The sequence below is a fragment of the Hyperoodon ampullatus genome (genome assembly GCF_949752795.1).
Source record: "Hyperoodon ampullatus genome assembly, chromosome: 4".
Classification (NCBI taxonomy): Eukaryota; Metazoa; Chordata; class Mammalia; order Artiodactyla; family Ziphiidae; genus Hyperoodon; species Hyperoodon ampullatus.
This window is the reverse complement of record NC_136917.1, coordinates 70,817,915-70,840,793: the sequence shown is the minus strand read 5'-3', so window position 1 is coordinate 70,840,793 and position 22,879 is coordinate 70,817,915. Positions and strand designations below refer to the sequence as shown.

General features: G+C 39.1%; 1 protein-coding gene across 1 annotated transcript in view; it reads left to right on the top strand.

Annotated features, from left to right (window-relative positions):
* Nucleotides 1–2,592: 2,592 nt before the first annotated feature.
* GRAMD2B (GRAM domain containing 2B) overlaps nucleotides 2,593–22,879 on the top strand; it is a gene marked incomplete at its 5' end in the record, with an annotated part of 103,836 nt that continues 83,549 nt past the window's right edge. The window contains one exon of the mRNA XM_079702300.1: nucleotides 2,593–2,735. Within this exon, the coding sequence (XP_079558426.1) occupies nucleotides 2,608–2,735 (128 nt within the window). The remainder of the gene's footprint in view (nucleotides 2,736–22,879) is intronic.

Genomic DNA, 22,879 nt, shown 5'->3' with positions numbered 1-22,879 from the left:
CCTGCATCGGCAGGCGGACTTTCAACCACTGCGCCACCAGGGAAGCCCTTCCCTCTTTTACTGTTAATTAACTTTTCAATTCCATATATTTTCTCTTCCTAGCTCCATTATTGGAGCAAGGACCCATTTCTTAAAATATTTTTGTATCACTCACTGCAGCTAGCATGGAACCTTACTGATAAAATATTGTTGAAAAGAAAGCTCCTCTATTGAAAAATATGTCCAAAGACTGGCTGTTGACCCTGGGATTTCCTCCTTCAGAGACATTTTTTCCTGAGCTAAGCATTGCCCCCAGTTAAAATCCAAACCTGCCTAGGAAACAATAATATGTTTCATTAGTTATAATATCTGTACTGATTAGACTTTTTTGTTTATAAGGAGCAGAAACTACCTTATAGGTTGTTGCTATTATATGAGGTATGGTGATGGGTCTGATTTTTTTTTTTGATTGAAGTATAGCTGTTGTGTTAGTTTTGAGCATACAGCAAAGTGATTCAGTTTTGTAGATAGATAGATGATAGATAGATAGATACACTCTTCCATTATAGGTTATTACAAGATATTGAATATACTTCCCTGTGCTATACAGTAGGTCCTGGTTGCTTACCTATTTTACATATAGTAATGTATGTCTGTTAATCTCAAATTCTAAATTTATCCTTCCCCCACCTTTTCCCATTGGTAACCATAAGCTTGTTTTCTATGTCTGTCTCTTTGTTTTGTAAATAAATTCATTTGTATCATTTTTTTTTAGATTCCACATATAAGTGATATCATATGATATTTGTCTTCTTCTGTCTGATTTACTTCACTTGGTATGATAATCTCTAGGTTGTAATGGGTTCGATTAATACACTTTAGTATAATTTAGCTTATCTAATATCTTTCCAACATAATTACAACACAAAAGGGGAACATAAGGGGAAAAAGAAAAATACATATACTGCACTATCAGAAAAGGATAAGGAGGGAGGCTGGGTGCAATGCACCATCACAACTGCAGCAAGACAACACCTGGAACCAGGGTGACCACCTGCCTTGATTGGCCCAACCCTAAGAGGTTCCTAGAATGTGAGGCATTCAGTGCTAAAATTAAGAATAGCCTGGGGGCTTCCCTGGTGGCTCAGTGGTTGAGAGTCCGCCTGCCGATGCAGGGGACGCGGGTTCATGCCCCAGTCCGGGAAGATCCCACATGCCGCGGAGCAGCTGGGCCTGTGAGCCATGGCCGCTGAACCTGCGCATCCGGAGCCTGTGCTCCGCAATGGGAGAGGCCACAGCAGTGAGAGCACCGCGTACCGCAAAAAAAAAAAAAAAAAAAAAAAAAAAAAAAGAATATCCTGGACAAACTGGGATAAACTGGTCACCTTATTAGGCATCAGTAAAATCCCACTGAAACATACACTTTATCTAATTTCAAAAGTGTGCTTAGAGTCAGTACTACGCACGGAGCAACACAAACCTGCCCCTGGCTGGTTATCAGCTGGTTAGAGCAAAGTGCTAACAAGAGCAAGGCTAAAGGTTTAATTTCCCAGGAAACTTTGCTCTCTTCCACTATCAGAGTCTGTGTACTTCACTTAAGCCTGTCGTTCTCCAATGTCACTGACTAATCACAAAAAGAAGAGAAGAGAGAGCATAGCTACATGAGACCAAATCCTTCCCTGCCACTAGTAACACTGGTGAAAAACTGATGTTTTTCTTGTGAATAAACATTAAGTGATTGAAGAAGCTGAAGATCATCACATAGGAAATTTATTTTCCTTCCTGCTTTTAGTAGGGTTATAAATAACAATAATGATAATACATAAAATATTCTGCTATATGATTTCATTCTAATCTTGTGAGAGACAACATGGCTGATACCACGCTCAGCAGGGTTGGGATCACCTGTGGTTGGACAGCCAGAAGCAATGGATGGAGCCTGAGCCCTTGCCTCCTAGTGTTTTTTTTATTTGTTTGTCTTTGTTGCCATCACCATTTTGGTAGAGGGCTCAGCCTCCTATAACCAGCAAAATACACAACCTGAATGTTGAGACTCCCCAAACTTTGTGCATATCACTTCCATGAGAACTCCAGAACTCTTCTGGTCCCAAAGACCAAGCACCACAGCCCTAAGGTTCCTATGTGTCTTACCAAATGTGGGCTGGTTATTTCCTGTATGGTAAAGGCATAAAGCACATCCACATTCCTTGCCCTGTTGATCAGGCTCAGGGGGTTAAAGAAAGCACCCCTACTTTTAATGTTTAGATCTTGCCTGGCTCTGCATCTCGTTGTCTTAAGTTTTTCCTTTTCCATAGACTTTTCTGCCTAAATCCAGAGTTATATGGTGTTCCTATTAGTAAACTGCAAGCTGAGTTTGCCAAACACATTTATTTCTCCTTCAGAGCAAATGGGTAGGATGAAAACCACTCTTGTCATACTTACATGTTACTCATTAACTGACTTCAAAAAAAAAAACTGCCTCAGCCAGATTAGGAGTCATGTGAAGAAGTAGCTTCCTGCAATGCAGGAACTGAGAGAGGCTGAAACGCAGAGATTTTCACATTACTGGGGAGGTTGAAAAATGAGCCCTTGAGTTTATTTCTTGACTTGGCGATTGACAAGTCCACAATGGTGAAGAAAAGGCTGTCATCATCCAATGACACAGTGTTCCGGTCTGAGATGCCAGACAGCCCAAGCAAGGTGGGTGCGGAGGCCCGGAACAGCATCCCTGACAGCCCCGGCTCAGTGTTTCTCAGGTGGGTACATCCCGTCTGCCCCCCTGATGGCCTCAGCCTCCCAAAAGGTGTTGCTTGGAGAGCCCCTTCCTCATCCCCGGAGGGAGGATTCTGCCAGTGAGAAAGAGAAGGCACAGCCCAGGCCCCTGGGCTGGTGGATTTTAAGGGGGTACATAGCAAAGAACGTGATCTGCTGAGCAAATAGAACTCTTACCACCATTAAGGGACAATAATTGTTAATGCCTTCTTCAGTACTTTTTAGTACGTACTAGAAAACTGGTCAGCTATGCAGTTACTCAATTCCTGACCCACTCTCAGGGTCATAGGCCGTGAAGCCAAATGGTTAAACCAAAAACCTTACTTTGGTGTCAAAATTACTGTATTATTATCAAAATAGTAATCATTAAAATATTAAAATAATTTTCTTCTTTGGACCTTTCTAAATTAAATATTAAAATAGTACTGGCTATGCTGTGATCCAACGACTTACTGTACAGTGATTTAAAGCAGCTTTGACTAGGTTCAGAACATATCTTCTTTAGCTGTAAGTATTAATATCTACATGAACACCACTCTGATAATTATATATTTTTAATGAAAATTCATTTATCTACTATTTTTCATTTTATCTCATAATAATTCTCTAGCAACTTATAAAATGTAGAAATCAAGTGCAAGTGGAATCAATTACAAGAAAAAGTTCCTTATGCAACTTTTTAAAAATTGAGGTTTAGTTGATTTACAACATTATATTAGTTTCAGATATACAACATAATGATTCAAATTTTTATAGATTATATCTCATCCAACTTTGGTGTAAACTTTTTTTAATGGAGGTGACATTGGTCTATATCATTATATCAGTTTCATGTTTACAACATTATATTTCTACTTCTATGTACCTTACAGCATGCTTACCACCTAAAATTTCCATATTATATCCAGAAAGTCAATCATTTTATTTATTTTTTAATCATTTTAAATCATTTACACAAAAAAATGCTCAACATTATAGCCTTTAAAAATTAAATACAAAATAACGAAATCACACTTCATTTAATAGCATTCGCATATCAGACTGTCAAGTGAGGAAAACAAATTCAATAATTTTTAAAAAGAAGTTTTAGAGATCAAGAGTCTGAATTTATGCAAAATGTTGCTTAATACATCTATTTAAGTTGGCTTAATTTTTCCATCCATCATTAAAATAAATCTACATAACTTGCATTATGGTCATTTGAGCAAGAGCACAATTCCAGTGATTGAAAATGTAAAACTTTGCATTACTTCCATATTTTGCTGAACTTCAAGTGCTTCTTTAATTGCTTCGTCTGCCTAATCCTCCTCTTACATTGACCGTAATGCAAACTCTTCTTGGAACTCAAGCTCTAACCAGGAAAAATAAAATCAAATTAAAATGCATAGGACTTCCCTGGGGGCGCAGTGGTTAAGAATCTGCCTGCCAATGCAGGGGACACAGGTTCGAGCCCTGGTCTGGGAAGATCCCACATGCTGCGGAGCAACGAAGCCCATGCGCCACAACTGCTGAGCCTGCTCTCTGGAGCCCGCGAGCCAGAACTACAGAAGCCTGCACACCAAGAGCCCGTGAAAAAAAAAAAGAAAAGAAAAGAAAAAAAAGACAGAAACCAACAAGGGCCTACTATATAGCACAGGGAACTACACTCAATGTCTTGTAATAACCTATAAGGGAAAAGAATCTGAAAAAGAATATATATATACATATGTATATATACACATATAACTGATTCACTTTGCTGTACACCTGAAACTAACACAACATTGTAAATCAGCTATACTTCAATTTAAAAAAACAAAATAAAAGATAAACACTTCCCTTTACCTTAACATTAAGAATTTATGTGGCTGTTGTGGCATCCCATTATCCTTCCCATGAGCTACAGCAAATCATACGTACCCTCAGATCAGCAAACCACTCAGATAGGCACAGCTACAATTTATGCAGTCTTTTTATTCAACCATTCAATTCAACAAAGATTTGTTGAATAACTATTATATGCCAGGCTATGAGGAAGGCACAGCAAATATAATCATAAGTGAGATAGATGTAGTCCCTGTGCTTATGGAGGTTATTAGTTTAATGGCAAAGACAGGCAAAAAAAATATGAATGAATGCATATATACATACATAATTCAAAATATTGATGTATATTTTTATAGGAAAAAATTACAGGGCAGAGATGGAGAATAAGGTGGGAAAAACTAATTTAGATTGAGTGGCAAGTCAGGGACTCTCCAAGGACGTGATATTTAGGCTGACTTCGAGGATGAAAAAAGAGCCAAGCATGAAATGATTGGGAAGGAGCAAGATGCCCTGAAGAGGGGAGTGAGCTGAGTCCTGAGGAACCTCAGCGCGGTGGCACCTGATGAAATCAGAGAGACAAGTAGAGGATGAAGGGGTTTAGAATTCTGTTCTAATCTTGGTGGGAAATCACTGGAGGGTTTAGAGTAGGGGAGTATCATGATGTGACGTTCCCTTTAGAAGGGTATTCTGGCCTCTCTGTAGGTTATTTCCAGTTTGTTGCTCATTCAAGCAATGCTCCGTCTTGCCCATGTCTCCAGTGTGCTTGTACAAGAGTGCCTCTAAGGTATATATATCTAGGAGAGGAACTGTGGGGCTATAATATGGACATGATTAACTTTACTCATTATGTCAAATTCTGTTCCAAAGTTCTGTGCCATTTATGCTATTACCAGCATTATTCCGCTTCCTCAACATTGCCATTGTTTGACTTTTTAATTCTTTCTAAGCTGGAATATATGAAATGGCATCTCAGTGTAAATGGTTTCAATGTGCCTGTCCCTTATTAAGACAAAAGGAGCATCTTTTCAACATGTTTATTAGTCATTTTCGTTTCCTCTTCTGTTAAATTCCTGCTCATGGATTTATGAACCTTTGGGGAAGCAAAAGGGGTGAGAGAGGGTACTATCTTTTCCTTATTTGTAGATAGTTTTTGAAATACTCAAGATACTGATCTTTTGTTAGCTATGTGTGTTGCAAATGTTTTATTCCAGCATATGACTTGTCTGTTCATGCTCTCCATTATGTCTGAGTTCTTACTTTCAATTTATCAGTTTGTTTACTTTTATTTTTCATTGAAGTATAGTTGACTTACAACATTATATTATTTTCAGGTGTACAACATAGTAATTTGATATTTTTATAGATTGTACTCCATACAGAGTTACTATAAAATATTGACTATATTCCCTGTGCTATACATTATATCCTTGTAACTTATTTTACACTTAGTAATTTGTACTTTTTAATCCCCTTCACCTATTTTTCCCCTGCCCCTACCACTCTCCCCTCTGGTAATCACTAGTTTGTTCTCTGTATCTGTGCATCTGTATCTGTTTTGTTATATTTGTTCATTTGTTTATTTTTTAGATTCTACATATAGGTGAAATCGTACAGTGTTTGTCTTTCTCTGATTTATTTGACTTATTTCACTAAGCATAATATCCTCCAGGTCCATCCATGTTGTCAAAAATGACAAAATTTCAATATTTTTATGGTATATGAATAATATTCCATTGTGTGTGTATATGTATGTATGTGTATATATATAGGGTTGGCCAAAAGCTTCATTTGTGTTTTTCTGTAAATCTTATGTTAATGTTGTGTGTGTGTGTGTGTGTGTATGTATATATATATATATATAACACACCTTCTTTATCCATTTATCTGTTGATGGACATTTAGGTTGCTTCCATATCTTGACTATTGTAAATAATGCTGCTATGAACATTGTGGTGCATACATCTTTTCAGATTAGTGTTTTTGTTTTCTTTGTATAAATACCCAAGAGTGGAAATACTGAATCATATGGTAGTTCTATTTTTAAGTTTTTTAAGTAACTCCATACTGTTCTCCATAGTGACTGTACCAATTTACATTCCCACTAACAGTGCATGAGGGTTCCCTTTTCTCCACACCCTCACCAACACTAGTTCTTTGTTGTCTTTTTGATAATAGCCATTCTGACTGGTGTGAGGTGATATCTTGTTTTCTTAATGATTTGCGCTTTCTGTGACTTAAGAATTCCTTCCCCACTCTGAGGTTATAAGAATGTTCTTATGTATTTTCTTCTAAAAGTATGTTTTCTTTTAAAACTAGGGTCCGTTCTGTATTTGGAATTTATTTTTGTTTCTGGTGTGAATTAGGGCCTCATCTAATCTTTTATATGGATAATGAACTCTCCCACATTATTTATTGAATAGTCTTTCCTTTCCCCATTAATCTGCAATGCCAGCTCTGTCATATATCACTGTCTTCATTACTATCACCTTATAATAAAAGTTTTGTTATCTGATGAGACAAGACTTCTTACCCGCTTCAGAAGTGATTGTCTACTTTTTTTTTTTAATTTTTAAATTAATTAATTAATTTATTTTTGGCTGCATTGGGTCTTCGTTGCTGCACGCGGGCTTGGGCTTTCTCTAGTTGCTGGGAGTAGGGGCTACTCTTCGTTGTAGTGCATGGGATTCTCATTGCGGTGGTTTATCTTGTTGCCGAGCACGGGCTCTAGGCGTGCAGGCTTCAGTAGCTGCAGCTCGCGGGCTGTAGAGCACGGGCTCAGTAGTTGTGGCACACGGGCTTAGTTGCTCCGCGGCATGTGGGATCTTCCCGGGTCAGGGTTCGAACCCGTGTCCCCTGCATTGGCAGGCAGATTCTTAACCAGTGCGCCACCTGGGAAGCCCTGATTGTCTACTTTTGACCCTTTGCTCTACCATTTAAATTTTAGAATTTTAGAATTTGGCTTGTCGCATAAAAACTTTTTTAAAAAGTTGAAATTCATCAAATCTATCGCTCAGTTTGAGGAAATTTGACATTTTATGGTGTTATATATACCTATTCATACACATGGTGTGGCCTCCATTTATTTAGGTCTTCTTTAATATCCTTTGATAAAGCTTAGATTATTCTACACAAAGCTCTTACACATCATTTGTTAGATTTATTCCGAGATACTTTACAACTTTGTTGCTTTTGGAAATATATTTTTAATTTGATTTTGTTGATGTTGTACAGAAATGTAATTAAATTTCTAAATTGATCTTATATTCCACATTCTTACTAAATCTTCTTATTAATTTTAATAATCTGTAGACTGAGTTTTTGTAGACAATAATATTATTTGAAATTTAAAACTCTTTTTACCTTTCTGAACTTTGCCCTTTTAAATCTTTTTTATTTTATTATACAAGCAAGGAATTCCATTATAATGTTGACTATAAATAGTAATTCCAGGCATTCTCATTTTGTTCCTAATTTAAAAGGTAATGCTTTTAACATTTCAGGTTTTATCAGCCTTTCTCAGATTAAAAAAGTTTCCTTCTTATTGAGGTTTTCTAAAAGGTTGCAGAAACTATTGAGTACTTTCCTGGCCTCCACTAAGATGATCCTCATTTGAAAATCTCTGGCACTCATAAAGTGCACAGTACCTCAACATGCAAAGTTCACAACAAGTCATCATTTCCCAAAATACAGAACACTGGACAGCCTTGAAAAATATGAATTGCTTTAAGCTTTATAAACAGACTGGAAAAGCCTCTGGAGAATTAACAGTTCCATAAATTAGTCATTCGGCAAATAAAAATCAGGTATTTTTTAAAATTAGTTTTTGGAGATTTACTATGCAAATTACCATTAGAGCTATTGCTTTTAATAAATTTGTTTCTCCAAAATATTTCTTTTTAGAGTATCAGTCTATTTCAGTTTTAGGTAAAGATGAAAGTTGCCCGGTGGAGCTAATGTGTTGAATGGGGTGCCATGGGCTTTGGGAGGCAAAAACAAGGTCCAAGATGACAACCAAAGAGGGCAAATATGGGGCAGTACCAAGCTGGAATGTGAAGCCAGGGTGGGACCAGCCCAGGCCTACTCATACCATCCGTGCTATGGTTTGGGGACCACTCCAGGCTGCTGCAGTGGACAGTGACCTTGGCAGGTCCAAGACAGCCTTGCATCACATTCACTCTGCCTCCTCTTAGTGGCTGCAAAGATTCTGCTTCTACTCCTCTACTCATCCAGTTGTCACCAGTGAGTAGAAGAGGAGATGCTGGGCCTTCTTCCCTTCCACTCTACCCTCCCAAGAGCCTTGCTTTTTCTTAGCCAATCCCACTTCTGCTTTTAGGGAAAGGATAGAAGCACTATTTGGTACCTGAAGAACAGGAACATAGTAGACATCATATCTTGACCCATTTTTACTAGCTGAGCCCATGGCCTCAGCTCGTGTTCATCATAGGAATTGTAGGGTTAAGAGTGATATTTAGAAGCTGAAGGGAAGCTGAGTTCTAAGAAATGGGCTTCCCTCTCCAGGAGCAGGGATGAGGGGGTAGCAATCAAAGAAAGTAAGACTGTGTTAAGGAGAAAGATAATAGTGTCCTGAGCACAAGGCAGGTATTTCAGTGAACGGACTAAATCTGTTCTTAGTGGGTGAGGTCAGGGTGGCAGGACCGGTGAAATCTGCCAAGGCTTGGGGCTACCAGGGTGCAGTGAAGCGGGGCTGTGGAGGTTAGAATAGGAGGTGACATACAGAGGAATAGGCCTCTTTGATAGGAGAGTTAGCATTTTCCAAGAAGGAGAGCATAGCACTCCCCAGTGCTAACACTGCCAGGAGAGAAGGGACCTACAGTCTCTTTCCCAAACTGTGCCAGGCACTTCTCCACAGTCTGCTAATACAAAGCACTCAGTATTCTCTCAATACACATGTTTGATCGTGTCACCGGGCTTTTGTTCATGCAGGACGTCTGAAAATTCCTATTCATCTTTCCAGATGCACCTCCTGAAAGGTCTAGTATAACATCAAAGGAGACTCCCCTTTGCCCTCTTACTTCCACCCTCAGAACTAGCAGCCTTTTCTTATTTGTCGGTACCATATTCCATATTAACCACTTACCAGAATGTATTGCCATCAGGGGAGTGTTTATTATAAAACCAAAGAAGCTTAAGCTTCTACCCTCATTTATTTGGGCCCCTTCCAAGGCCCTGGGAATGTCCCTAGCAAGATGTTCATGTAGTCGTACATTTCCGTCAACTTTTCAGATAATATTCTAACTACAAATATAATTGCTCTCTCTCTCCATTCCAATTTTCCCTCTGTCACATTCCTCTCCAGTCAGGTAGCCAGGGGCATTTGGGGCACTGTGAGCTAAGGGGAAGTTGTTTGGAGATACATTTAATTTGAGATTAGTGGAATGTATTTATGTGATTTGCCATCATTTCTATGTGCATATAAGTTATTGCTGGTTGTCCTGGCTTCCAGGAATACTCCAATAAGCAAATTCACCTTGCTTGGTGACACAGAAGTACAGGGCCGGAGATGGTACCATTGTCTAAACATGTCTCACAAGTGCCATGCATCAGAAGTATGAAGGGAATGGAAGAGAAACAAAGATGGAAATGTACAGAGCCAGAAGGTGATCTCTGGCAAATTCTTCCCATCACCACACGTGTAAATTGTATGGATTCTGTTCTCACTAATGCCAAGTCACAGCAGAAATTCTCTCCTATTAGGATTTGATACTTGATGACGCAGCTGATATAAGTATACCAAACTTTATGCTTATTGCACAATTTATCAGAATCCCTTGCTTATGGGGCACAAACCCAAGGTAATACTAAAAGCAGCCGTTGTCTCTGTATGTGTCACATAGTACATCTTAGCATGACATTTTCAAGAATAGGCTTGAATCTGAAAGAAAATGTCTAACCTATCGATAAAACTTAAGCTTTTTTAGAGAAAAGGCTAAATTATCTCTTTATTGAAAATATTACAAAATTCTTGCCATACGAAGAGATCAACAAGTATCAGTTAAAAATAAGAAAATAGCATAGAGTATGTAAGGCAGTTGATTTATGAGTGTTACATTAGTTTTCTGGATTTGGAGGTATTGGTGGAATTTGTCAGCTATTTCCAAACTAATAACTTGATATCCTTTCTCTTTCTAAATAAATACTCCCTTTCATGCCTAATTTTTTATTCATAATTTTTCTTAAAGAAGACCCTAAATTTGCGTAAGCTTTAGGCCCACAAAACATTGATCTGCTGCTGATTCTAACTGCTTCTATGTCTGTGTTCTCCAGCAGATCTGAGCCTTTTGGTTTTAAAACCTCGTGGAAATCTATTATGGATGAGTTCAGCTTAAAGTCCCATTTTCATTAAAAGCTTTTTATTGTAACAGATTTTTAAAAATCAGGTTCATTTACATGCCTTCATCTCTCTCTCTCTCTCTCTCTCTCTCTCTCTCTCCCCCTCCTTCTCTTGCTCTCGCCCTCTCTCGCCTCCATGTTTAACAAAACAAAACCAGCCAAGGGTAATTGAAGTGGAAGTTCTAGCAGTTGGCTTCCATGTGTATCTGTATGGGCCTAGATGAGGGCAAATGGAAAGGTCTGCCAAGAAGTCCACAAGTGATGAATGAGTGTTTCTATATCAGCCAGCAGTAAAAATAATAGTAATAATAGTCTCCCCTATTTGCACAGTGGCTTACTCGTGGGAACTTTTTACAGATGTGACCTTATAAACTTTGGTGGCTTTTCACTGTGGTAGATGGATTATGGCTACTCTCTATGTTGCTTAGGTGAGGAAAGCAAGTAACAGAAAAGGAAGAGAAGTTTTCTGCTGTTGCCGTACGGCATAATTGAACCGATGACATTAGTTCAGATAGTGAATGCGCGCAGCCAGTTACATGACTGAAATAGCATTATCCAACCTCGTTAACCAATTTCTTCACCTGGCTTGGCTCAAATTATTTGGGCTATTTCCGAAAATCAAATCCACCTTCAAGGGTCATTTCATTCAGTTTCTTCATTGCACCCAAGGTGATTTTTACAACCCCAGAGGGGACACTGTGTTTCAGAAGTAGGCATAATTCTCTGTTTGAAAGACTGAAGACTTTTCTGGGATTCTGATTTCTACACTGGGTCGTTATATGATCCTGTGAGTTTCAGTTAAATTTATCCGTAAAAAGACAATGGTATTTGCTCTATGTACTTTTGAGTGGTGATAAAAGAACAACTATGGTGGGTAATTTCTTTTAACAGAAATTTATGGAATACTTTCTATAATCTCTGTGTAGGGATGCTCTGTCTAGGAAGGACTGCCTGGTGTACATCTGGTTTCATCACTTTCTAAACTGTGCAATCTCTCTGTGCCTCACTTTCCTCAACGGCAAAATGGGGATAATCATAGGATTGTGGAGAGTATTAAGTGAGATAATACAGAAAGCGCTTGGCACACAGCAAATGTTCTGACACTAGCTGTGATTATTATAAGGCAGTGGGGGAGATCCACAGAGGAATAATGGTCATATTCACTTATCACCTAGAGCTCTTAGAGGCTAGGAATACATCCTTGCCTCTGTATCCCCAGCACCTGGCACAAAGAAGAAACTCTACAATGAGGAGAGACTCTTGTGGAGTAAAGAAATGGCTAAAGACCCAGCTTCTGCTTCCAGGGGCCCCAGTCTCTGTTGGTGACAGACACACACTCAGGCAAACATAGAGGGTAGGCAAGGCACATGTACCTTGAAGATTAAATTATTAACCTAACTCTCCACACTATAATTTCCCACAGCATGTTTCCTCTTAATCCCCATGTTGCAATACTTAGATCTGGAAATAAGCTGCACATTTCAAATGTTTAGTGGGACAAAATAAACTTTGCCAAATGTGAAAGACTCACAGCTGCCAGGATGATCCTGGAGAAAAAGAAACTTCTAGTTTATTCCCTCCAGTAAACCCACAGGGGCAGAACAGTGTGCCACGAACAAGCCTCACTCCAAGCATGCTCCTGCGAAAAAGAAAAGAAACCTGACAGCAGGAATGGTCAGGTCATACAAGTGTGTTCATTTATCTCGGAGCATTGTCCTTTGGACTGTGAGGGGAACACTCTGTGATCTGGTCGGCTTCCCGTCACATCTCTTGCCCTCTTTGTGCCCCAGGGAGATCACACTGCAGCTACAAGTGCTAGTTCTGGACCTTTGAACCTTCTTTTCTGCCTACAACACATGGGCAGAGTCAATTCTGAGCTGTCCTTCAAAGCTGGACCAGGTATCACTGCCTTCAGAAAGCCTATCCTGACCCTATCTCCCTTTCTCTGGGCTCACATTGTACCTTTTGTTTATTTCCATTACAGCATTTATCACACACTGAACCTCGCTTGTTTTTATATGTCTTTCTTCCTTACTCTCTGCCTCTTATTCCTAACCAATCAGCACAGTTCCAGGCACAAACTAAACAATGATAAGTGTTAGATGGATGAATAAATGGTGCTGGGTGGGGCTTCCCTGGTGGCGCAGTGGTTGGGGGTCCGCCTGCCGATGTGGGGGGCGCGGGCTCGTGCCCCGGTCCGGGAAGATCCCACATGCCGCGGAGCGGCTGGGCCCGTGAGCCATGGCCGCTGGGCCTGCGCCTCCGGAGCCTGTGCTCCGCAACGGGAGAGGCCACAACAGTGAGAGGCCCACATACCGCAAAAAAAAAAAAAAAAAATGGTGCTGGGTGATGGATGAATAAAGAGCTCCCCTGAGCTGGCAAGCACGGCTGACCCTTGCTGGGGCGCTGCTGACCTCACCCCAGGAAGGCTGAGGGTCAGCAGACCAGTCAGGGCGCATAAGTCGGTAATCTGCTCAGTTCAGGGAGAGCAGCTAATGGCAAAGTCGGGTGACCTCTCAGATCTTCTGACTCTGAGTCCAGGACCTTTTCACTCTTCCACAGTGATTCATTACTAGATCGCTACTGGTATTTGCCTCGCTGTGGTCCCAAGTGTTTCATCCTCGCCATTGGGAAAAGAGAGGGAAAAATTACACAACTGAAAGGCTACAAGGAGCAATATAGGCTGAAACTCCTGTTTCCATAAATTTAAATATAAGTTTAATTTTAGCTTAATTCTACACTGAATTAAAGTTTAAAAATAAACCTAATTACTATAAAATTGAATTAAATTAGACATAAAAGAAATAATTTCATAAAACATTGGTTTTTAATTTAATAAATAATCCCTCACACATGCCTCACATTTTCATATCTTCATGACTCTGTGCCTGTTTTCTCTCTGCCTCGGATAACATTTCCCTCAAGCAATACTTAACCAGCAAGTATTTTGCATTTTTGCAATATCCCCTTGGTTACACAGGTCAGCCCTGTGTATTCAGTGGGGATGGGGATCATACAAGGGGGAGAAAATCAAAAGGAGGGGATCTCATGGGCCATCTTGGAGGCTGACCACCACAAGAGCTGTGGGTGACACCAAAACTACCACATATTTCTAATCTGAAAGATGTTATATGATGAAAGGGCAGTAGCCTTGGAGTTACTCAGACCTGTATTTGAATCACAATTCCAACACTTACTGCGTCACCTTGGTCTAGTTATCTAATCTTTCCAAGCTTCAGTTTTCTCATTTGTAAGATGGAGCAAGTAACACCTGCCTCTTAGGACTGTTTTGAGGATTAGGTATGCGTAATATACAGTGGCTGGCAAGTAGGACACTAAAGAATTGCTGTTATTATAGTTACAAGGTAGGCAAAGTGTTACTATAGAAACACAGTCGGAAGTCATAATCCACTGAACCCTGTGTCAAACCTTAAGATTTTTTTTTTCTTTTCCTGTTTGTTTTATTATCCCCATACATTCCTTTATAACTTACAAATGACTTAGAGTTAAACACGGGGGGTGGGGGTGTAGGGGGGTAAAAGCAGATGAAGCTAAAAAAAAATACTTTTTTATATATTTTAAACATGGAGAAACTTGAGGACTTTAAGATCCAAACTTGAAGAGCCAAGCAGCAGTCGAGTGATTTCATTTCTCCTGTATGACTGAAGTCTATGTTATGATGATCTCAAAGAAATATGAAAATAAGGTAGGGGGAAAAAACCCACCAGTAGTTTCCTCAAAGTAGTTTCCTCAAAATTACAGTTCTGGGCTTCCCTGGTGGCACAGTGGTTGAGCGTCCACCTGCCGATGCAGGGGACGTGGGTTCGTGCCCCGGTCCGGGAAGATCCCACATGCTGCGGAGCGGCTGGGCCCGTGAGCCATGGCCGCTGAGCCTGTGCGTCCGGAGCCTGTGCTCCACAACGGGAGAGGCCACAACAGTGAGAGGCCCACGTACCACAAAAAAAAAAAAAAGAAAATTACAGTTCTTCTAGGAAAAAAAAAAATTAATTTTCTCTAGAAAAAAAAGACAAGTTCAAATGGTCAAGTTCTGTCTCACATCAAAATGAATCATTTTCCTAACAGTGCTACCAATTACAAGGTGAAACAATGTTCTGTACTCAGGAATTCGAGAATTTAGGCTTTGGCTTTGTTGTAAATTTGTCCGACCTTAGCTTCTTCTCCAGTAAAATAACGATAAAGACACTAAGAGAAGAGGCTTCTTCATATGTGATAAAAAATATTATCTCTCCAAATTCATCTGCTGAAAGAATAGTGGAAAGAGCCCAGGCCCAGCCCTGACAGACTTCCGTGACCAGCAACAAATCACTGACCCTCTCTTTTTCCTCATCTTACAAAATGGAGAGATCAGGATTTTTCCAGACAACTGAGAAATTAAAAGGAGAAAAAAAAAGTCAAATGAGGTGATATATATAAGTTTAAAATTACAAGCTCCTTCTGGGGGAAAAAAGTAAAGAATTCTTTTCAGGTATTATTTTATTTTTGTGGTATTTTTTTAAATTTTATTTTAGTTACTATCTGAAGTGGTGTTTTACCATGAAGCTAATAAAGCTGAAACTTTAGGGCCTGCTGAAACTTTAGGGCCTATCGTTTGAACGAAGCTCTTCTAATTCAATACTCACTCTTTGCACCTAATTATGTATTTTTTCTTCTGAAAGAATTCCGCCATATTGTATAGGCTTTAGGCCGTACAAAACTGAGTCTGCCCCAGTTGCTGTTGTTAACATAACGCTTCATTTTTCAACCAAGACTAATTTGCTAAATGTTATCATCAATATTTCATACCAGGAAATGGGAAAGTATTTACTAACAGCTTAACAAATCTACGCAAGAAGCTATTGTGATGGTATGAAAAGGTATTTCCAAAATTTCTGAAAAATATGGGAATGAAACTTATCCCCTACATAGACATAATTTGGGGGGAACGTTCATATTGTCATTATACAAGCTGACCACGTTATATAATCCATACATACTAGAGTATGTGACATATATTTAATGTAGAATTTAATTTTAGAATAAAACATAAAGGTGGTAGCATCTTTAAAAGAGAGAAAAAAGTTATCAGATCTTTTATTTATATGCATTATTATATCCCACATTTGGCGGGGGTTGAAGAAGTAGAGATTCCGGAAATCTGGAAACTACTCTACTAATAATAATTCCTCTTTGAGTTGAGAAGTAGCATAGAAGGGTAGTTAAGAACACCAGCGCCTCAGCCAGATTGCCTGGGGGCCCATCTCATCTGAGTGGCTTGGCATGTCTGTGCTTCATTTACCCCTCCTATTAAAGGTGGGGAGGGTGATAGCTCCTACCTCACAGAGCTGTTGTAAGGATTAAATGAGCAACTGGACTTGAGAAGTGCTTAGAAAACTGCCTAGCATATATAAGCACTACATAAATGTTATTTAATACACCTTTGGCTGATTTCTAACTTGGGCTGTCATCCCACAAATTGTTTTATCAACTTTGGTAATGATTGAAAATTTTTCATTGTATCCTACTGTCATTCTCCCATTAATGACAGCATCTTGCTTCTAGATCACCTACTGAATTGCCAAATTTTTAGTAAAAAAGACTATGTATCCCACTAAGGTTATTGGTTGGTCTTCTGTCGTTAGTAAGGACAGAGTAATCCCTAAATGTTTTTTTTTTTGGATTGCAAGTTAAGATAGGAACAAGTAAAATAGAAAACTGTGTAGCATGACTTAAATGTTTCATGGCATTGGCTTATTATGGTTTTTTTCAGAAGAGTTTTTAATACTTGCTAAATTGTCCCCATTAGGAAATATAATTATGCCAATTACTGACCAAGAGTTGAACTTTGGATGATGAATAAAGTAACAAAATTTTGGGTTGACTGTTATCTGTGTTTATCATAATAAAACAGAGTATATTTTATTGTGGCCCTAAACCACTCTGTTCATGTCAATACCAAATGATTGGGCTATTAATATGAAAGTTCTAAGGTAATTCTGTAAAGTATGATAAATATTTAATGAAAATATCAAGTGACCTTTCTTAAAGTCCTCTACCTAAGTGACAGGGAAGGAATTTTGTTAGTTTCCATGTAGTTATATAAACGGCCCTTAATTAATGATAAATAATAAGAAACACACATCGTGATGAAACGTTCAATTATGCTGACACCATAGTTTTTTGGTCTAGGGCTCTTCCTTGGATCCCAAAGAACAGTAGCTTCGTTTATTACTGAATTCAAAAGAAATAAAATTCTCCTACTGTGTGCCTATAAGGCTTTTCCATAGTGCCAGAAAACTGTATAACCATAAGCAAATCTGCAGTTCTATATAATTTTAGCAGCCTTTCCAAAATGCACAGTTAGGAACAGAGTGATAACTTTACTTCTGTTGGGTAATTCTCGATTAGGTCCAGGCTCGGTTCCACCTTCTCTTAATAAAAATAACAACCTAACATTTATTAGATGCCTCCTGCGTACCAGGTACAGTGCTAAGCTCTTTTTGCAAATTAGCTAATTCAAATTTTACAATAGCCTTATGAAGTAGTAATTACCCCATTTTCCAGATAGAAAACTGAAGTTTGGAAAATCAAGTACTTAAATCCCATGACAGATGAGTTGGACTCAATCTTAAGACTCTAAACCCCATGCTCTTTCTACCTCACTGTACTGCAACCCCTCCCAACTTTAATCTCCTTCCATCAGGGAGTAAAGCAATTGGGCTAATGGATGTAGACATCCTAAAATAAGTAGGGTGATTAAAACCCCTACCAAAAGTGGGGAGTTAGATATGACACCAAAAGCCTAAGTTACAAAAGAAATAATAAATTGGACCTCATCAAAAGTAAATACCAAAGACACCATCAAGAAAGTGAGAAACAATCCACAGAATGAAAGAAAATGTTTGCAAATCATGTATCTGGTAAAAGTCTAGTATTGGAATATATAAAGAATTTCTTACAACTCAATAATAAAAAGACAACTCATTTTTAAATGGGCAAAAGATTTGACTAGTTTTTCTCCAAAGAAGATATATAAATGGCCAACAAGATGCAACATGGTGATCAACATTATTAGTCACTAGGAAAATACAAATTAAAACCACAATGTCATACCACTTCACATCTAGTAGAACAACTATACTCTAAAAAGAAAATAACAAGTGTTGGTGAGCACGTTTGAGGAATTGGAACCCTCATACATTATTGGGAGTGTAAAATGGTACAACCACCTTGGAAAACAGTTTGGCAGTTCATCTAAAAGTTAAACATAAAGTTCATATGATCCAGCAATTCCATTCCTAAGTATATTCCCAAGATAACTGAAAACATGTGTCCAGGCCAAAACTTGTACATGGATATTCATAATAGCTAAAAAGGGGAAATAACCCAAATGTCCATCTATTGATGAATAAATATGGTATATCCACAGAATGGAATATTATTTGGTCATAAAAAGGGATGAAGTACTGTTACATGCCATGACATGGATGAAAGAAGCTAGTCACAAAAGACCACATCATTCCATTTATACAAAATGTCCAGAAGAGGCAAATCTATGGAGATAGAAAGTAGGTTAGTGGTTCCCAAGGGCTAGGGAGAAGGGAAAATGGGGATTGACTCCTAATGGTTATAGGGTTTCATTTTGTACTGATGAAAATGTTCTGGAATTAGTGGTGACAGCTGCACAACTCTGTCTAGTGATACTAAAACCACTGAACTATATAGACTTCAAAAGAATGAACTTTATGGTATATGAATTATATGTCAGTTAAGCTGTTATTTTATAAAATGCTAGTGAGAGATCATAAGAAATCATTTCTTTTTTTGAAAGTTCATATTCTGTAAGTACAAAGTATGTAAATAAGTTTTCCATGGCTGATAAATATGGCTTCCTGACTTTCAAAAGGATTGACATGTTTTTATTAAACCAGATCTTCTAGATCAATATTTTCTTTATTTGCCATTTAACTAAAAAAATGCTTCCCTTTTACCCTTTCACTGGAACTGTGTAGGGTTAGGATAGGGATGTAGGAGTACTGTAGGAAAGGGAGTTGCGTCAGAGGTCCCCAAGACCACCCCGCACTCGGAGATTCACAGAAAGACTCACAGAACTCAGCGTATGGTTGTACACATGGCTAAGATTTATTACAGTGACATAGTAAGTTGGGCCAAAAGGGAAAAAGATGCAGGTGGAGTCAGGAATCCATGTACAGGCTTCCTCGTGCGCTCTCCCTCCCATGGAGGGTCACAGGGAATGCACTTCTCCCCCATCAACCAAAATGTAGCAACATGTGTATGATGTGCCCAGAGAAGCCCATTAGAGACTCAGGACCCAAGGTTTTTTTTTTTTTTTTTTTTTTGCGGTACGCGGGCCTCTCACTGTTGTGGCCTCTCCCGTTGTGGAGCACAGGCTCCGGACGCTCAGGCCCAGCGGCCATGGCTCACGGGCCCAGCCGCTCTGCGGCATGTGGGATCTTCCCGGACCAGGGCACAAACCCGTGTCCCCTGCATCGGCAGGCGGACTCTCAACCACTGCGCCACCAGGGAAGCCCAGGACCCAAGGTTTTTATTGGCAACTGGTCATGTAGGCACCCTCTGCCTAGTATCAGTACATACTACAAATTTAAACTCCCAGAAAAAAAGCAGATGATGGGCATAAATCATATTATTTCCATAGTCTAGGCTCATGGAGCCACTTTTATTAGTTGGGGAACAGTGGGAACAGCCCAGAATCCAAATTCCAAAATGCCAGCTAAGAGCCAACCTTGCCAACAGGTCTTCCTTAGAAGACCAGTCTCAGGCTTGCTGTGCTACCTCTTCCGTGCACAGGGGTGGAAAATGAAGATCTCAAAGTCACCATCCAATGAGAACAGATCCTCGAGGGAAAGAGGAAGAGTACTAAGAGACTCTGGAATAGACTCAGCAGGGTTTCAGAGCCAGGGGGACACTGTAAGGTTTGGTTCTCAAGTCAGAAGTCTGCTGACACCCACAAACCTGGCAAGAGGACTGATTCAATAGTCTTAGGGCCAATTAGGCCTACTCACTTGGAAATGGTCCCAAGAGTTTCTAGCTTAAGTCCGTCTATTACCACAATTATGACCTTCCACTCTCCAGCCCTCCAAGTAAACCCTTGTTCCTTTCCTGGCATCAGCATATCTTCTGGAGGAGCAGTAGAAAGAAGGATAGATGAATTACAAACTCTTTGACTCTTACCTTTTGGCCCTGGTATTCAAGGAAGAATCCTCCCAGGTGAACAGATGATGAAATTGTTATCACCAAGAACAGAGTTCATGACACACCCTTGAAATATTTATCAGCCCAGCTGTTGGTTTTTTTTTTTTTTTTTTGGAGTGTAGTGGCTTTACACTGCTGTGTCAGTTTCTGCTGTACAGCAAAGTGAATCAGCCATACATATATATATATCCCCTCTTTTTTGGATTTCCTTCCATTTCGGTCACTACAGAGCACCGAGTAGAGTTCCCTGTGCTATATAGTAGGTTCTCATTAGTTATCTATTTTATACATAGTAGTGTACATATGTCTATCCCAATCTCCCAATTCATCCCACCACCCCTTTTCCCCCTTGGTATCCATACATTTGTTCTCTATGTCTGTGTCTCTATTTCTGCTTTGCAAATAAGATCATCTATACTATTTTTCTAGATTCCACATATATGCGTTAATATACGATAGTTGTTTTTCTCTTTCTGACTTACTTCACTCTGTATGACACTCTCCTGGTCCATCCACATCTCTGCAAATGATACAATTTCATTCCTTTTTATGGCTGAGTAATATTCCACTGTATACATGTGCCACATCTTCTTTATCCATTACTCTGTTGATGAACATTTAGGTTGCTTCTGTGTCTTGTCAGCCCAGCTGTTCTCATTAGCCCAGATGTGATGGCCAAAGATGTAACCTTGAGAAATAAACCCTCAGCAGGAGGACTCTAATTTAGTCCTTTTCTTTCCTGCAAATACTGAGTAAGAATTATCTTCTATCTCATGGAAGCATGAAAGGATCTGTTGGCTGTCCCAGCTCTTTTTGGAACCAATAACCACTATAAATCAACTAGAATACATTCAAAACAGGAAGTGGAAGGGATTTTTTTCCCCAGAACAATAAATTTCTATTACATAAGAATTATTTAACTTTGACCAGTGAGTTACTAAATATATCATAGTGCAAGACTCAAAGTGCACACAAGGAAACAGGTAACAATTCTGTGGCCACTTGGAAATTCTTAAACATTCCGCCTTCTCTGTCCTCTTTCCCTTTTACACCCTCCTCTCCTTTCCCCTTCCCTGCCTTCGCCCATTAGCTTCCTCCTCTTTCTTCTCACACTTTCCATCATCCCTACCTCCCCAAAAATTATAAACGGACTATAATTTCAGAGGATTCAAATGACTTCAAAAAATTTTGTTTTCTTTTACAATTTTCCCTACCCAAATGTAAACATATTATCTCACCAATCGATTATTTCTAGTAAAAATGCCTACATATTTGATATACATGTATCTGCATCTTCCACATTAATAGTCTGATTTAAAAATTATCTTCAGTCAATACTAAAGTTCATGAAAATCAATAAATTCTTTTTGCTAAATTGTACCTTTAGCCCTATGAGAAAAATATATAGTAAATTCTTTTTTAGCAGCAGCCTTTCAAAATCTTCACAGTTCTGCCTTAACTATCAGGCAACCACATGGGGAGACCTTAGTTTCCCAGAATCAGACTTGGCAGTCCCAATGATTGGCTTGGCTGCCATGGAGGAAACATTCCTGGCAGAGATCACCCAGGGAGAGATGCTTCATCTAACTCTCTACATCTAATCTTCACAAAGAGCCAAATTATCTTGAATCCAAATAAGTCACCTTGGAAACAAGACACAACAGATGAACCACTTAGCAGGCTAAACCTGCCTCCAAGATAATAATTATCTCCCATTTAATTTGCTTGCCTTTTAGGTAGGGTTTGCTAAGACTGAATTAGAAGTTCTCTCTGAAAAGCTGAAAAAATTGATTCCTCCAAAAAATTAAAAAGTTAATTTGATATCAAAAATCATCAGTAGACTCTAGAATGCAGAAGGTAACCATCCTATGCAGGTCAGGCCTTCTCTGACCATCCTGCCTACTTAAAGGCGATAATCTAGAGCATGCTCAGAGGGGAGTATCTGAGAACACATGGAGACACTCAGATCTATGCGGCTTGTGAAAGAACTAGGGATATTAGCCTGCAGAAGCAAAGCTCAGAGGCCAGTTGGAGAGAGTGGGGCATGAGGGTCAATTCAGATATTTAAAGGTTTGGCACGTGGTAGAGCAGGTTTGTGCAGCCTGAAGGGCTAAAATGGAACAAATGTGTGGGAAGAGATGACAGTCCAGTCATTACAAAAGATAACTCTGAGCAACCAGATTTGCCCAGGCATGAACTGGGCTGCTTTAAAGAGCAATGAGTTCCTTGTTCCCAGAGGTTTTCAAGTCTTTGATAGTTTCATACAACATTCTGCATTCCTTTTATCAAATAATTACTCTGAAAGCTCAACATAAGCTACACACAGGTGAATGAAATAGCCATGGTTCCTGCTCTCATCCCACTTAGAGTCTGGTGGGGTGATTAGGTCAGAAGTATAGAGGGGACTCAAACATACATCAAGACAAGACCTGTGAAGTTTTTCCTAATCTCAAGAAACTGATTCTATGAAGTAAAACCCATGTTTTTTTTTCTACATTTGAAGAGCCCCAAACATGTTTTTATTCTTACCAAGAATGAGCCAGCCAGATTAATAACCCTTAGCTATGAAACAGCTTAAGGCTAGCATAAAGAATATTTGGGATACTGTTGGGATAAAGCCATTAGAGTTATAACTGTGGGTCTCCAAAGTACATTAATGAAGGAGCCTCAAGTCCATTTTCCTAAAGTGAGCTATTTAGAATCATCCTTTTGCTGTTGGTTACAGTTCTCATAATAGAGT